This window comes from Talpa occidentalis, unplaced genomic scaffold (genome assembly GCF_014898055.3).
Source record: "Talpa occidentalis isolate TD23 unplaced genomic scaffold, MPIMG_talOcc4v2.1 talOcc4.4, whole genome shotgun sequence".
Classification (NCBI taxonomy): domain Eukaryota; kingdom Metazoa; phylum Chordata; class Mammalia; order Eulipotyphla; family Talpidae; genus Talpa; species Talpa occidentalis.
The window spans coordinates 114,282,856-114,299,220 of record NW_023604295.1 but is presented as its reverse complement, the minus strand read 5'-3'; the positions used below and the strand labels follow the sequence as shown (position 1 = coordinate 114,299,220).

General features: G+C 51.4%; 1 protein-coding gene across 1 annotated transcript; it reads right to left on the bottom strand.

Moving 5' to 3' along the window:
• Window positions 1-314: 314 nt before the first annotated feature.
• Window positions 315-3,436, bottom strand: ZNF703 (zinc finger protein 703). The gene is made up of 2 exons (XM_037524684.2): window positions 3,026-3,436; window positions 315-2,044 (listed from the first exon to the last, which is right to left on the bottom strand). Exons 1-2 carry the CDS (start codon window positions 3,266-3,268, stop codon window positions 512-514), a joined length of 1,776 nt encoding a protein of 591 aa, XP_037380581.1. The 5' UTR covers window positions 3,269-3,436; the 3' UTR covers window positions 315-511.
• Between the last annotated feature and the right edge of the window lie 12,929 nt (window positions 3,437-16,365).

Below are 16,365 nucleotides of genomic sequence, written 5' to 3'. Positions count from 1 at the left end.
CCTCAAGTCGAAGGAAACAAGAGGGAATGAAGGGAAAAAGAGAAGAGGGAAATGTAGTTTTAACCATTAAGAAGCATGCAAGAAACTTCCCAGGAAGGGGAAACAAACAGAAGAACCCAAGAACCCCAACTTTCCCTCCTCCCCCTAAAACCAAACCAATCAAAAAAAAAAAAAAAGGCAAAAGGAAAGTGAAAACTTACATCTAAGAAAAAGAAAAAAAAAAAGCAAGTAAGGGGGGGTGGAACATGTAGTTATTTGAATGATTAATATTATTTGGGGGAACACAGACTTTTTGCATACCATTGACTCGTGTGGGCCGTTAATGCACTTATATTCCCAGCTTGTAAGCTAACATTATAGTAAATAAATACACAGTCCGGTGGGGAGGATCTGGGCAGGGAATCCCGGCAGGGATGAGCAGTAGTGGAGGTTGCAGCGGCCAGGCGGTTGGTTGGGGGCAGGGAGGCGGAGGGGTAGGAGAGAGAGTAGGGGTGGGGTGGAAGAGCTGTAGTTACTGGTATCCGAGCGCAGAGGCTGAGGCTAGTCTCTGTCCATACAGCGCATATGGCGAGTAGTAGGGTCCGGCTGTGGGGAGGGATGGCACCGCCAGGCCCCCAGCTGTGGATAAGTGGCTCTTGCCATAGGGGTGGTACCGGCTTAGCCCCAAAGTGTGTGGACTCCGCAAAGACAGCGACCCGGGGCTGCCTGGGGCGGCGGGTGGGGGTAGGTGCAGATGGCAGGAGGCTGCTGCTGCAGCGGCTGCAGCGGCGCTGCCTAGACTCGAGGCCCCGGGGTAGGCGGCCAGAAGTTTCTCTGCGCCCGGCAGGGCCGTGTGAGTCCGTAGGTGGCTGAGCAGCTCCTCGGAGGTGGCGAAGCGCTTGTCGCACGGCCCGCTGGCCGCTACCCAGTTGCAGCTGTGTGGCAGCGGTTCGTTCTGCAGCATGAAGCCGTAGGTGTAAAGTGGGTGGCCCGGGAGTGCGGCCTGAGCGGCGCTGGACGAGAGCGCAGCGGGCTGCAGCGGATGCCCCGGATACACCAGCGGGTAGCCCCCCGCCTTCAGGCTGGGCCCGGCTGGGTCGTGAGCACTGCAAGTGGAGCAGCTGGAGCCACCGAGGTGCGAGGCGCTGTGGTAACCTCCCAGACAGTAGGGGTCACGGCATAATCCCTGCAGGAAGGAAGGCGGGGAGGCCCCGGTGAGCGGGCTGGAGCTGGGGGGCTTGCCCGGTGGCAGCCCCAAGCCCCCTGACAGCTGGCCTCCCACGAGGCCAGACTTGCTAGGATCCAGGCCAGGCACGAACTGAGACGGGTAGCCGGCGTAGGCGCCCACGATGGAGCCGTGGTAGCCGATGCTGGAGGGTGGCAGTGGGAACACGGAGTGGCCAGGTTTGTAGGGCGACACTGGTGCCACGTGGCCAGCCCCCACCAGTGCCGAGGGCTCAGACTTGCGCCCCGAAGCCCCGGCCTCCACCCCTCCAGTGCCGCTGTGCGCACCGGGCTCCCCACCGCTGGCACGGCTCACAGCCACAGGCTCCGGGCTGGGTTTGGGATCCTGGTCTTTCTTCTCCAGCTCACTGCCACCACCCCCGCCGTTCTTGCAGTCAGAGTGGTGCGGGGAGCCGCCCCGGGAGCCACCCGGCGAGGACGAGGAAGAAGACGCAGAGACCGGCGCTCCATGCGGGGGAAAGGGCGTGCAGGCGGCGCTGGGGACCCTGAAGCCTGCCTTGTCTCCAGGGGACAAGGAGGACGAGGACGAGGTGGAGGACACGGAGGAGGAGCCGCTGTCTTTGCGGGAGTCGCCGCCTCCGGAGCCCTTGGAGTAGGGCTTGAAGCTGGACTTGTCCTCAGCGGGGGAGTCCCCCAGCTGCTTGAGAGCAGCAGACGCAGAGGCGGCGCCGGAGGCGGAGCGGCCAGGGTCCTTCTCCGCTCCCAGCCCGTTGGCCGCGGCCGCCACCGAGTTGAGCTTGGACGAGGGCGGCGGGTCCGGCTTGCCGATCTGTGAGCAAGTCTGGGCCAGCAGCGCCAAAGGACTCTTCTTGGCGTCCAGCTGTGGGAGACAGTGGCAAGGGGAGGGAGAAGGGGGTGAGACTGGGAACGGATGGAGCAAGAGGGGGTGACTGGGGAGCTGAAAGAGCGCGCAAAGCACAGGCGGCCGCGGGAAGGCCTTGGGGAGAGGGTCCGAGCCTGGGCTGGCCGGGGGTAGGGGCAGCTGGGCGCAACTGCGCTCGCGCTGACCGCGCGCAGGGCTCCGCGCTCGGTGTCTCCGACTGCGCCACAGGCTCTGGGGGAGACGGAGCAGGGGAAGGAGTCCACCAAAGGCCGCCACGGGAGGTGGCTTCTCTGGAGTGGGGGTTGGGGGAGGGAAGGGCTGTGACTCGCCCCTTTCCCCCAAATCGCCCCCTCCTCCAGGCCCGGGCAAAAACTTCTCCTGCAGTTTGGAGAACTTCGCTTAGGACGGGTTTCTGGCGGTGGCGCCGCGGGGGAGAAGCCGGAGCAGCGCTAGCTAAAGGAAGGGCAGCCGTTGGCGCTCCCCTCGGTAGCCCCTCCCTCCCGGGGAGGGCACCCCGGGAAGTGGGAGGAAGAAAGACCTGGGCTCGGGAGCGCCTGGGCGTAGCGCGCTCCAACCGGATGGGACCGAGGCGGAGTGGGACGGGGGCGACCCGAGCTTCAAAGAGAGCAAACCAGGGTGGAGTGGGGTGGGCGCGGAGCGGGCCCGGGAGATCACCTCTGGCTTGGAAACTGGGCGCCGGAGAAAAAGTAAAGGACTCCAGTGGAGACTCCAGGCGCAAAAGCAATTGGAGAGAGAACGCGTAGCTCCGCAGGGCGAGGTGGAAGGATAATCTTCCACGGTGAAGCTGGGGGAGACCCGGGTGGTCTCCGGCCTCTCGGTCCCTCCTCACTCCGTGCGCCAGCGTGGCCGGGCCAGAACGTGGCACCGAGCCCCGGGGCGCAGGGAGCAGGGCCGTGGGCCCGGCGGAGGTGGGCGGAAGGGGGCCGGCGCTGGGCGGGCAGCGGCCGGGAGACTGACCTCAATGGGGCTGACGGGAGTGGAAGACAGCGGCTGCAGGTACTCCGGGTGCAGGAGGTGGCCGGTATGCGCACTCAGCATCTTCAGGACCCTGATGGGGAGCCGGTTCGCCTGGCGCAGGGGGTCCGCCGGGGGCAGGAGGGACACCGCTGCCGGCACCGCCGGCCTCTTCCCGCCGCCGCCGATGCCGCTGCCGCTGCTTTCGGGTGTCCTTGGGTTAGATCCAGCGGGCGAATCGCTCATTTGGAGGAGGCAGCGCCGCGGGGGGGGCGGGGAGGGAGGGGGCGCACCGGGGAGGCGAGCTCCGCAGCGTCGAGCGCGGTGCAGCAGTGGCTGCGCCTCCACCCCTCCTCCACCGACGCGCCGCAGCCGCCACCGCCAGCCCCAGCCCCGGCGAGCGACACAAAAACCTTCGCCTTCCGCGAGCCGCACGTCAAATAGCCGCGATCGGCAGCCACACTTCAAAGGGATCGCCGCGCCCGCCCAATCGCAGCGCTCGCCGGGACCCCGGGGCGGGGAGAGCGGCGGGCGGAGGCCGGCGCCGCCGGTGGGAGGGGAGAGCCTTAAAGGGGCCTCGCCGCGCGCCGCCGCGGCCCGGGCCTCTGCCACCCACTCGACTCCCTGCCCCCCGCAGGGGCCACCCGTGCCCCGGGCCCCGGAGGGGACGCGACTTCTCCGGGACCCTGGATTCTGCTCCTGATCTGCTCCTGGCGTTCCTGGCGCGCGCTTTCTCGCTCCTTACTTCACACCACCGTGGAGAGATGCTGGCGGGGGCGGACACCCGCCTGCGTGTGTGCGCGCGCGCGCGCGAGTGTGTGTGTGTGTGTGTGTGTGTGTGTGTGTGTGTGTGTGTGTGTGTGTGAGAGAGAGAGAGAGAGAGAGAGAGAGTGTGTGTGTGTGTGTGTGTGTGTCTGGGGTGGGGTGGATTGGGTGGGGTGGGGAGCAGGAGCGCACGAAGCCCTCTCGGGTACTGCCGGAGCCAGACCTTTCTGGGAGGCCGCCTGGGGGCGGACGGCTCCTCCCGATCCCCGGCTCCGCTGCGATCGGCTCTGGCTCTGCTCTGGCTTCGGCCCCGCTGTCTTCCCTTAACTGGCTTTCTCCGGGGCTGGGCTCACTGGAAGGCGCCCGAGCCTCGGAGGTCTCCGCGGTTCCCAGGACGCGGCGCAAGCCGGGCCAACTTCTTCGAGCCTGTGCTATCCGGCGCCGGCAAGTTTGAGGACTCCCTTCGGGAGGTCGCGAGGAAGCTCGGTCGCCCGGGCTGTGCCGGCCTCCGGGACGCGCCGGGCGCGCTGTGCCGGCACACTGGGTGTGTTTCGGGTTTCCGACCACGTCTTGTTTCGAGGTGTACAATTCCTTCTCTGCACCAAGCCTAACTGTTATTTTAGCAAGGTCCCGGGATCACCCGAGAGTCCCGTATCCCTGAGCGGGGAGATCTATCGCCAAGTGTTTCTTGTCGACAAGGACATGCCTTCTACTCCAGAGATGCCTTCTACCTCCATCCTTTTCTGTGTATGTGTGTGTGTGTTGGCGGGGGGTGGGGGGTGGGAGGTGAGGGCTGGTTTGGGGGGAGGGAAGCGCTAACTTTTCCCAGGGAAATTTTGAAATAAAAACTTTTAATTAAAAATAATGCTCTTCTTCACCCCCACCCCCTCCTCCCGCCTTTAAGATAAAGTGTGTATTGCCAGCTTCGCACTTGGCAGAGATTTTACAAAGTCATAGTTCTCCCTATGAAAGTTCCCCAGTAGGCCGAACATCCGAAAGTGAAGCTGGCCCTTTGTGCACCGGCCTCTGGGGAGGCCCTTCACAGTGCTCTCGGCGGCCAGTGGAGGCGCCCTGGTGTCACTGCCTTGCTGCCAGCACCACTCCTGCAGGCCCAATCCGTCACTCCAAGTGACAGACCTGTCACTTGGGGCTTATTGCTCCAGGACTATCCGTCCCTGACACTGCGGAATTGATCTTTGCCTTGACAGAACATGAGAACCCAAGATGGGAATAGGTGATTTCAAAGGGGTTCTTCAAACAGAAGGGAGTAACTATCACGGAAACAACAAATAGCAACCAAGAACCATTATCATGCTCAGAAAAGAAAACACAGGCACCACTCCCAGATCATGTCAGTCATACATTAAACTTAATGCACTCCCTGGATCCAGTGCTGGTTTGTGGGCACAATGTATGGACCTGTTAGAAATTACACAGGCTTTGTCTAGTCCAACTATAATCCTGGTAAAATCAGGTCAAAACAAATGGCAAGGGACGGCACTGGGGGAAGTCTTCCATATTGCAGCAAGAGGGGTACAAGAATAAAAATGCAGGGGTGTGTGTGTGTGTGATCCCATTTATTGTGGTGGACCCTCTCTCCCCACCCCCTAGCTCCACTTATGTTAGACTCTGTGCATTCTTACATCAGTGGAGACCACATTTTAAAGTCCACTGCAGGGCTGCTTCAACCTGCAAGGCCTGTTGACCTTTGGGAGGCTGCTATGCAGGAACAAACAGGAGAAAGCCTTGCAGAATGGTCAAGGGTGGGCTTTTGTAGCACCTTGGAAGAGGAAGGATTGGGAAGAGGGGAACCCTTGGAGACAGTAAAAGATGAAAGCCTCCTTGATTATTGTAACCAGCCCAGCTGTGAAAGCCAGCCAAGAAATCCTTCTAGGACCCAAGCAGATGTGTGTTAGGAATGATTAATGGGAAATCAGTTGGGAGCAAAGGGGAGGGGGAGAGAAAGAAAAGACATTTAGGAATTTGTGTGGAAAAGTAGGCAGGAGGCAGCAGGAAGGAGAAAGGAGAGAAGAAAGGAGGATTTAGGCTGGACAGAAAGAGAGGTAGAAGAGAGTGAATGGATCAAGGAGAGGGAGAAAGGATGACAGTGGGGGCTTGCCAAGTGATAATATACTGTCCTTAAAAAAAAAAAAATCATTTCCTTAGTTCACAGCAGTGATCACTGATAGGAAGAGTGGGTGCTAGACCACATGGAGGTGGAGACCAGGCCTGTTTTCGCCTCTGGAGAGTGCTAGCAAGGGAGTGGACACACACTTCCTTTTTTCTCTGGGTGCTAGTGAGGGCAGCAGGCCCTTTTGGCTAGATCGATCATATTGCCTTAGGAGAGAAAATGGGAAAGCATACTTGGCCAGGCCAGAGGCCTAATTAAAACTCTGCTGGGTGATTATTACAATCACTATTTGACATTCACTTAGCTGAAATGCTAACATATACAGAGTCCTAAATGGGACCCTAGTGGCAGAAAGCAAGAGCAGCTTTCAAAGGAATGACTTGTCACCTGGGAGAGAGTAAGACTCAGTGTTCCGTGGGCAGTGTCTATTGAGAGCCAGCTGTGGGCAGAGCATTGTGCTAGGGGTATGGTTGTAAAGTCTGTGCAAAACATTAGGACGGGGCACATGCCATGCCATACGATACCAGTCCTGCTCTGCGGGATGTATGGCTGAGGGGCCTTCTCATCCAGATTGCCCTGGAGGGAGCAGCAGCATTAAAATAGGGCAGGAGGAAGGGCAGCTTGAGAAGGCTATGTACATCAGCGGTGCAGGATACAATTCTGTGTGTCAGGCACTTGATGAGCATCAGTACTGTCATCATTCCATTTAGAGCAGAAGAGAAGGAGGCAGGGGGGAGGGCAGTCACTCACCCACTCATGTGACCGGGAGAGGTCATATGGGATCAGGTGTCTCAGAGCTCAGGCTCTGTACTGGGCTGCTGCTGCGGTGGCCCTGGACAAGTAAACACACTACGATTCAGTTTCCTCAAGGGTGAGATGTAAGAGAAGTCAGGTCATTGGGGAGATTAGGAGAGACAATGCTAGTCACTGACGTGATGATGGATGGCATCTTTGCACTGTGGACAACTGCTGTGGGCAGCCGTCAGGGCACAGCCATCAGGGTAGCAAGGCAATCGGAGGATGTCGGGGCAGCTAGGCAGTCAGAGAATCTTGGCACTGAAGGGGTGGGGAGACCCAAATAGTCTCAGAATTCAAATGAAAAATCTGTGTGCCTCCCCTAGCCTCCAGTCAAATGTGTCTTTAGAAAAAGCCTTTCCACCAACCCAATCAAGAAAATCCTTTAGGAAATTCTGACTATTTAGATTTTTTTCACTACTTCGATTTACATAAAATCCACCACCCAGGAAAAAAATGCCTGAGTCAGGTTGAGGGCGAGAGGTGGTAGATTTGTTGTGTGGGGTTAATGTGGAGTTTCTCATCCTGGCTGAGGCAGAATTGCCTGAATGATCTCCTCTCTCTGCATAACACTCGAGCCCTAATGGCAACAACATGAAATAATATCTCACTGGGTAACTATTTACATTTTTTTTTTTACAAGCTCTAAGAACTCTGAAAAGTCTGCCTCATACAGAACTTGGTTTTCCTCCCTGGCGCTTAATATCTTTCAGCGGCTGGCAATTACTGCCTTGGCCAGGAGCCCTGATTTAACACTGCTCTCAGGCTCTCGGAGCCACATCCTCTGTCAGCCCCATCCCTGAGCTCAAACACAGTCCAGGATGGAGAGGGCCAGAGAGGCACCAAGTGGCCAGCCTTAAGGAACCCCACTTAATTGGCTCGCTCTTCCTTGCTATCCGAGCGGAGAGTGTGATCTATTATTGTACCTATCCCATGACCACAGTTGTGGTTTAATTTTGGCCCATTTACTGTATTGTCCTCATCTTTGCATCCTTATTGCCTAGGGGGTGTTTGAAGGTTGACATCCCAGCAGTCAACCATGCTGCAGCACTTTGCATTTATCCTTACAGAGACCCTATGAGGGAGGTCCTTATCGTGTCCCCATTTTACAGAGAGGACGAGGAGGCACAGAGAGCTTCAAAGTACCAGTGGTCAAAGATGGGGCTGGAATATGAATGCAAGAAGTTTGAATGCTGTATGATTATTTGCTGAGTGGATAATAATATTTACACATAAACGGCTTCCCCCAAAGATTCAAGGTGGATAAATTTGTATATTTCAAAGTGGTAATGTAACAGGGTGGTCCCCAGGAAAGGGGGAGGTTCCAGGTTCCCTGCCCCACCCAAGGGAGGGTGGAGCTGAGCAGGGAGAGAAGAAGCTGCAGAGGAAACTGAGGCAGGAAGCAGGATGGAGCCAGGAGACCTGGAGGAGGCACATGGAGCCTAGAGACACGTGAAGAAACTGCGCTTGTCTTTTGGTCGTGGATGTGTTGTAGAGCAACCCCGATACAAAACGGGGTGCCTGACTGTGGGTCCTCACCCGCGCGCTTAAAAGGACTTATCAATGCTCTACTGCAGGCACACGTGAAAGGTTAATAAAAGGTTTATTTACAAAGGGAAGGGGAAATGAGGAAATGTACAGCTCTGGGAGAAAAGTGGGAGACAAAGTTTTAAATGAGTCCTACCCGATCCGCCGATTAGGAATCCCAAAATGGCGCTCTCAGAGTTGGCTGCCAGCCAGGAGCGGTGAAGCCAGGAGGCGAGCGATCGCGAGCCAGAGAGAGCCCCAGGCCCACGTGTTTGGTTTTTTATATCCAACCTGGCTGCCCAACTCCACCCTCAGGTCCCAGCCATCCTCCCTTGGTGGTGATGGGATTTGTCTTTCCCAGAGTCTTGATGGCTTTAGTCTGGAGTGGGGGTGGAGTCCACAAAGTTAATCCTGTATGGGATTAACTCAGGACATCACTTCCCCCTAACAGATGGGGTGACACAGATGTTGGTGAGACCCCTGGGGAGGTGACAATGGCAGCTTTTATCTTGATGTTGATTTTGTTCTTTTCCTTCCAGGCTTGTCTGGTTGTTTCTGACCCTTTTCTGTGGGTCCCCACTGGAAGGTGCTTTAGACTTGTGGCAGGCTTTGGGGCTGTAGGGTAAAGAAAATGTCAGGCTTTTCTGCCCTTCCGCCATCAGGATAGATGATGGATCCTTGTTCTGAATGCATGCCTGATGGCGGCACCTGGACTAGGGTGTGGGCATAGGGAGATGGGATTCAGCTGAGCTAAGACTGTACTTTTTTAGGGCGGCGTCACGGGGGGACACCAGCAGCACCAGCAGCAGCAGCAGCAGCAGCAGCAGCAGTACCAACAGCAGCAGTAGAAGCCGAAGCAGAAGCCGAAGCAGAAGCCGAAGCAGAAGCCGAGAAGCAGCAGAACGAACGCCAGAGAGTCCAGATAGAGTGAAGACTTGCTGGGGGCTGGGAGGCCTACCAGGCTGGTAGGCCTCCCAGCCAGCACCCCTGACTGCCATACACCTGGTGAACCCCAATAAAAGACCTGCAAAAAACCCACTAAGGACTCTGACTCCTCCTTTACCCGGTCTGCATGGGATCAGAGAACCTGCACTGTGGCCAGTCCGGCCTCTTACAGGGGCCTTGCTCTGGGCCAATCCCATTTGGATGGACTTTTACCCCGAGGGGACAGATAACTTTGGGTGCTTGATTTAGAAACTAGATTCTTTGCCTTTCCTGTATTGTTTCCTAATTGTATTAAAGTTCCTTCCCATTAAAGTCTCCTGTTTTGTGTTAATGCAGCGGATGGCACAACCCATTTAGAATAGGCAGGTTTGCGGGGTTTGGGCTGCCCCTCTCCCTGCCCTGTAACAGATTCTCCGTAGACATGTTAATGTATATTTTACAAATACATTTTTGCACTTATCATCACAATAATTTTCTGAGTTATTTCGGACTGATTTTTGATCTCTTTCGACAGATGAAGAAACAGCCACTGAGAGCTTTAGGAGGTGTGTGAAGTCACACAGCAAACTCTTGGCCACGTGGGCAAAGAAGAGACCTTTCTGACTCTCCCCTGGCTTAGGGTCTGTTGCCTCTTATCACTGCTCACTGGCTCCTGTGATTGGGGAGGTAACTCCCTTTGATAAGAAAAGGAGGAATTAACCACTTTTCCTCCCCCTAGAATTTCCTTTGGATGGTGGTGGGAAGGAATGGACAAAAGGAAATGTAGACTGACTCTTATCTTCAAGTCCCGGTGTTTGATCGGGTCCTCCAGCAGGGAGCTTTGAAGAAGTGGTTTCATTTATCTCCTATCAGCCCTTGGGGAGATAGGCTGGGCTCGCCTGGGAGAGGGGTTTTGAGTAGGTGTGCTTTTGAAGTTCCCCTCCCTTGAAGCTCTGCCCCACACATCAACCTTAGCCCTGGGCATTCACCCTTGACTACTTTGTTCCTTTGGGCCTTCAAATTTCTGGAGATTCCTCTTTCAAGTTGCAAATACAGATGGGAGGAGTCATACCTTAGTAATCAGGCAACACCTCAACTGTGATTAGCAGATGGTGGGGGTTCCACCCTGATAACAATAACACTTATTGCGAGCTCATTGGGTGCCAGACACTGTTTTGAACACCTTACATAGAATAATTCATTTACTTCTTATAGGGAACACAAGACAACACCATTCATATGTCTGCTCTAAAGGTGAGGAGGCATTGAGGCCCAGAGGCGTTGTCCAAACCACACTACTAGAACAGAGAAATGGGATGCAAATCCTGTGGTTCCTGAGCTAATCTACTGAGTGCAGGGCAGAGAGAAAGGGAGGTCCACAGCAGGGCGAGAACAACAAAACAAACGACTTTAATTGTTTTCCAGAGGGCTGGTCTTCTCAAGCAGGATTTTCCTTTTATCTCTAGGAATGAGAATATGGTAGAGGGGAAAATGAGGCAGAGAAGGCAGTAAGACGAACTTTCATTCAGTTAATTGAACTGGATTGGATTAATTCATTCAGTTACTGTTTATTGACCACTTGGTAGGTGCAGGCCTGAGGTGATCCCATGGCAGGTAAAACCAGAGCAAGCAGGCTTTAGGGTCCAGCCTCCCAGCTCCCTGCATTCTCACTTCCTAAAAGACAGTGCAGTGCTTACCTTTATGCATCTGTGTGCTTCTTTTGCAGATAAAGAAATTCTGCTAAGCTGATTTTATTAAATCCTTTTAGTTTAGTTACTATTAAAGTGCATTTACTCCAAGTTCAGATCCTATAGACATTGAACCCCTCTGGGAGCTGATATGAACTATTCTAGGTATGTTCATGCACCGTCTCTCATTTGGGTAGAAGGGGAGTCTGGGGCCTTCCAGGTGGCACAAGGGGTTCAGAAGCAACTTGTGAAGCTATCTGCAGTCACTGCAGCATGAGTTCGATCCCCAGTCAGGGAGCTACCCACATGGCACAGCAGACCTCTCCTGACTTGCCCGCTGCTCCCCTCAGCAGTGTATTTCAGTCAATCCACCTGTTCTGTTCCCCACTCTGTCTCTGGTGAATCCTCTCACCCCCCCACACCTCTGACCCATACTAAAGTTCTGGTATGCATAAATAAATAAATCTTTAAAAAAAAAAAAAAGAAGGGGAGTCTGGAAGTAGAGCAAAAGCCCCATGAAAAGGAAGCAGGGAGCATCTGAACCCATCATGTACCAGGGGCCCCGCAGACCATCTTGTTTGGGAGCAGACTATGAACGGAATATCTCAGTTGTACAGGACTGGGGTCACACCCACTCTGACCCTCTATGGACTTCAATCTTAAAGGTAATGATGTCTCTACAATCTCCCACTTCTGATGTATAAACCTCCAAGTGTGCCCAAAGCGTGCCCCTTTTAGAAAGTGCTCCCAGCAAGCAGAGATGTGCAGCTTCAAACTCATGTGAGCAAACACGATGAGAGAGAAGGGAATGCTGCTTGGCTGGTGGCTCAGTGGTCATTGGTTGTGTTTGATAAAACCCAATTCCAAGATGGCAGAACAATTTTGAGGATTATTTCTTTTGGTGGCCCTCTGCCAGCTGCTCCCAGAGAAGGAAGCCTGAGAGGGGGGTCCCAATCAAACCCATGGCCTGAAGTATCCAAGCAGAGTAGTCCATTCAAGCGATTAAATGATCTTTTCATTTTTTGAAAAAATGTACTTGTTGATTTATGATGAGGTGCATCTCTGTGGTGCCAAATTACTGTGTTATGAGGCTGGACAGTGAAAAGACCTTTCTCTAGCCATTTAATTTCTCTGCCCAGTGTATCAATGCTGAGTTTATTGTCCATCCTTCCAGAGGTATTTGGTATATATATTAGCAAATACATATATATTCTTTCTCCCTTTTATACACAAATACATTCTTTCCCATTTAAACATAACTTCTCTGCTTGCTTTTCTTAAAAATAAAAAGATATATTTTAGAGATTACATCATAGACTTCTGTGCTTTATTTATTTTTTCAATTTCTGTTACATGGATGTGCCACAATTTATTTGAATAATCCCGCACTGGTAGACATTTAGATGGTTTCTAATTTTTTGTTCCTGTAGTGCATAACTATAACTACATACACATACATCTATATATTATAATGTGTTATTTTCCATATGTGCCAGTGTAAGTATAGGATAAATTCCTAGGAATAGAATTGCTGGGTCAACTGCTACATATCATCAAAGCAAACCCCTTTTAAAGCCCCTTTTAAAAGTTGGTAGGATAGCCTTGGAGTGAGTTGAAAGTTCAGGCAAGAAAACATGGGAATCCCTTTGAGACATGGTCACATCCATTTGGAGTGCTACAGCTCGTTATCCTTAAATCCATGTCCATCTCCTCATATTCTACTTCGTCCTTGTGCCTCCTCCTTGGAGGAGAAGAGACATGTAAGTTAGTCTGATCTAAAAGAATTCAAGATACTGGTAAAGATATTTTAACACAAATCATCCTCAATTTGTGAGGAGGTTATGTACTGATAAGCCCACCAGGAATTGAAAATATCATACGTTGAAAATGCATTTAGTATATCTAATCTACCAACATCATAGCTTAGCCTAGCCTAACTTCACCATGCACAGAGCATTGCGCTAGGCTACAGCTGCGCAAAATCATCCGACACGAAGTCTATTTTATAATAAAGTGTGGAGTGTCTCATGTAACTTGCTGAATATTGTACTAAAAATGAAAAACAATCTGTAGAGAATCAGGGTTTTACCTCGTGACTGTGTATCTGATTGGGAACTGATCTTGCTGTTGTTGCCGAGCATCTGGGTTGTTACTGCACCTCCAGAGCCTGGGAAAAGATCAAAATTCAAAATGCAAAGTGTGGTTTCTACTGGATGCATATCACTTATGCACCATTGTAAAATCGAAAAGTCCTTAAGTCAGGCACCCTCTGTAGAACAATCTTTCCAAGAAGTGAACCTTAATAAGAACTCTGAATTATCCAGACATTTCTTGTTCATGCTCATGAAAAGGCAAACAGGTTCATGTCAAAGACAATACATAAGATAGTCTGGGTATTGTCAGGAGAGGCTCATCTCCTGTCCTTACCATGTATTTCCAGAATGAGGCCTGTGAAGCTTTGGAAGACATCAAATCATGCAATCAGAATTATTGTTAGTGGAGTGCTTACCCAGGCAGGAAAGTAGTCTTCATTTTGCGCTGAAAAGGTATTACTGGCAAAGTTCAAAGATACAAAAGTCATGTATAAGCAATTTCTCAACAAGGGTTGGGATGAAAAGAGCTTTCTGTTCTATCAACCATTTGCCAAGAAATAAAAATTACAATAATCTCTCTCCCTCCCCAGGCATTCTGGTACCTGCAGCTTCTCCTTGCAGATTCTCACATCGTGATCCCTTGCTTTTAGTCTCAGTCTTGGGCCTCCTTGGGCACTGAGTCAACTGGCACTTTTTCTTAGTGACCTTAAACCTGCCACATTGAGAAGAACAGTTGGGACTGGGCCGAGTGTTGGGGGTGGGTGGTGGCGAGTGAATCAGGATAAATTTACATTCGGGCTGTCTGGAGTCTAGTCCTAACATCTTGAACTTTCCTCAGGCCTCCTGAGGGAGCCACGTCTCTCAAGTCCTGCCATTGATAAGTTCAACACAACTGCTTTCTGCCAGACTGCCTGTGTTTTCTCATTAATTTCTTTAAACCAATCAATCAGCTAATGAACAAATGATTCAAAACAAAACAAAACACCCGAATAATCAAACTAGAAAAGCGACAGTAGTTACAGTGCATGAGGAGACCGTGGCTCTTTTCCCGTGTTTATTCCTGTTCCACATCAGGCCCGAAGAGGCTCTCACGTGTCCTCTCCTCTCTCTAAGCTGGGTGAATTTTTCACCACTGCAGTCAAAATACATAATGACAATCTTATTTATGACAGGAGACATGTTTTAAAACAGTTGTTTTAAAACAACTGACAGAGCTGCAAGATGGGAAACGACAAGAAAGTGCGATTTTTTTGGGGTGGGGTGGGGAGGGGGATAGGATGCTGGCAAAGGAGAACAGTATTTTCCTTATTAAAAGTTGGAATTCGTCCTTTATTCCTGGAGCAAATCAAGAAATGCAAACAGGAAGTAAGCTGGGATTGGGCCATTATATAACAACAGCACTCGGCTGTCCGGGCCATTGTGCTTGGGCTGGCCTTCCATTGCTCTCAAAACAGACACACTGCATGGCTGTGCAAAGGCCTTGTAGGAGGAAGGTGAACTCTGCTTCCCACTGGATCGCTCCCGATGTGATGTCTCCAGTCACCTCAGGTATCTGTGAGGCCCCTAAGCCCTGCCCTTGACAGGACATCTAAGTAGAGAATGCAAGACTGACACCCTGAGAATGGAAAGGGAGCAGGAAAGGCAGGAGTACAGATCACTTGTGGGGGACCCTGAGTTTAGAGAAAGCAAATGGAATTTTCTCATCTGTGTTTGAGGAGAAATCTCTTTTCTATTGCCAGCAACCGGAAGTTGTAATCTTCTCCTTAAAGCTGTTCCTCCCTAAAATGTCTGGAGGGAAAATGATAGAGAATGAGATCTTACCAGAGTTGACTCTTACCCTACAGGAGAGGGTCACAAAGCACAGAGCAGGAATCATGAATGATCATGACAGTAGGGAAAAGAAGGAATGAACTTGACTGAGAATGAAACTATCTCCATTGTGAGAGTGAATTCAGAAAATGTCTCTGCCAGTGGTCACAGGCCCCAGGACATGGAAGGAACTGGAGTACTCCTCGTACATAAAGATGAAAGCTTTTTTATTTCATGGTTTGGGGGCCTTTGTGTGATGGGATCCATTGACTGGAAGCAACCAGCTTCGCTGAAGGATCTCTGACTATTTTTTCTCCTTGCTTTCTGTATGTGATCGTACTGATACGGGATCTGCTGGGTTAATTCAACCAACTTGCCTCTTCCCAGATTGGCAGTGATATAGCCCAGGTCTGCGGGGCTCTGCACACAGGAACATGCCCCTTCCCAGCGACAGGACAGGGCTGCCCCCTTGACGCTCAGCTCAGCATGGATATAGTTAAATCACTTAGTTAACTTCTTCCTTGGGGACATGAATTCAGACCTTCTTAGAACACACCCACCCCTTCAACCACTGTGCAAACAGAGCTGAACATGGGTTTCTTTTTTTTTTTCCAAAGATTTATTTTATTTGTGCATCCAAGAACTGGGGTATAGGCCAAGGTGTGTGTGTGTGTGTGTGTGCATGTGTGTGTGTGTGTGTTGGGGGGGAGGTTGAAAGGATTCACCAGAGACAGAGTGGGGAGCAGAACATGTGGATTGACTGAAATACACTGCTGAGGGGAGCAGCCGGGCAGGCAGAAGAGGTCTGCTGTACCATGTGGGTCAGCTCCCTGACCAGGGATCAAACTCATGCTGCAGTAGCTTCGGGTAGCTTCATTGTGCTGAGACTTAACCCCTTGCGCCACCAGGGAGGCCCTGAACATAGGTTTTTAAAACCCCCATATATCTTTCCAAATAAGAGTCTTAATGCCCCTCCCTCCTTCACCCCACATGAATTGGATTACTTAAAGCATCTTTTCAGAGGCGTCAGCAGTTTAATAGAGGCAATAAGTCAAGACTGCCCTTGTGTTTTATTTTTCTGCCAGTATTTAGTTAATTAAAGAATGCAAATTAAAACACCTTAATTTATATAATATCAATACCAACGCCTTAAAACATTTGGCGTAACTGCTCTGGCACGTCCCTTACATAAACTCTTCAGAGTAGTGCTAATAAAAATGAAAAGGTTGTAAATCAAATTTAATTTATTCATCTTCTGTTTGGTACAAAAGCATATGCCAAATTCAAGTTATTTATGAGCATATCTTGACAATAGGCATCTTGTTTGTTGCAAATGACAAAAAGGTTTTCCAAGGTATGTGTGTTTTAATTTTGAAATGTCTCTAAGTGCATCTCTGTTCTGGTCTCTGATCTCTAAAATTCACATTTTTCCACTCATATCACCAGAAAAAAATAGATTTAGATATCGAAAAATATATTGAGCCCACAAAGATGGCACCGTCTGCTCAAACAGGCACCTGCAATCATCTTTATGTAGAAAGACATATATGCCATACATCCTATGGAATATGAATCTTCAGGTGAGATAAAAGGTTGGTGATTTATATCCCA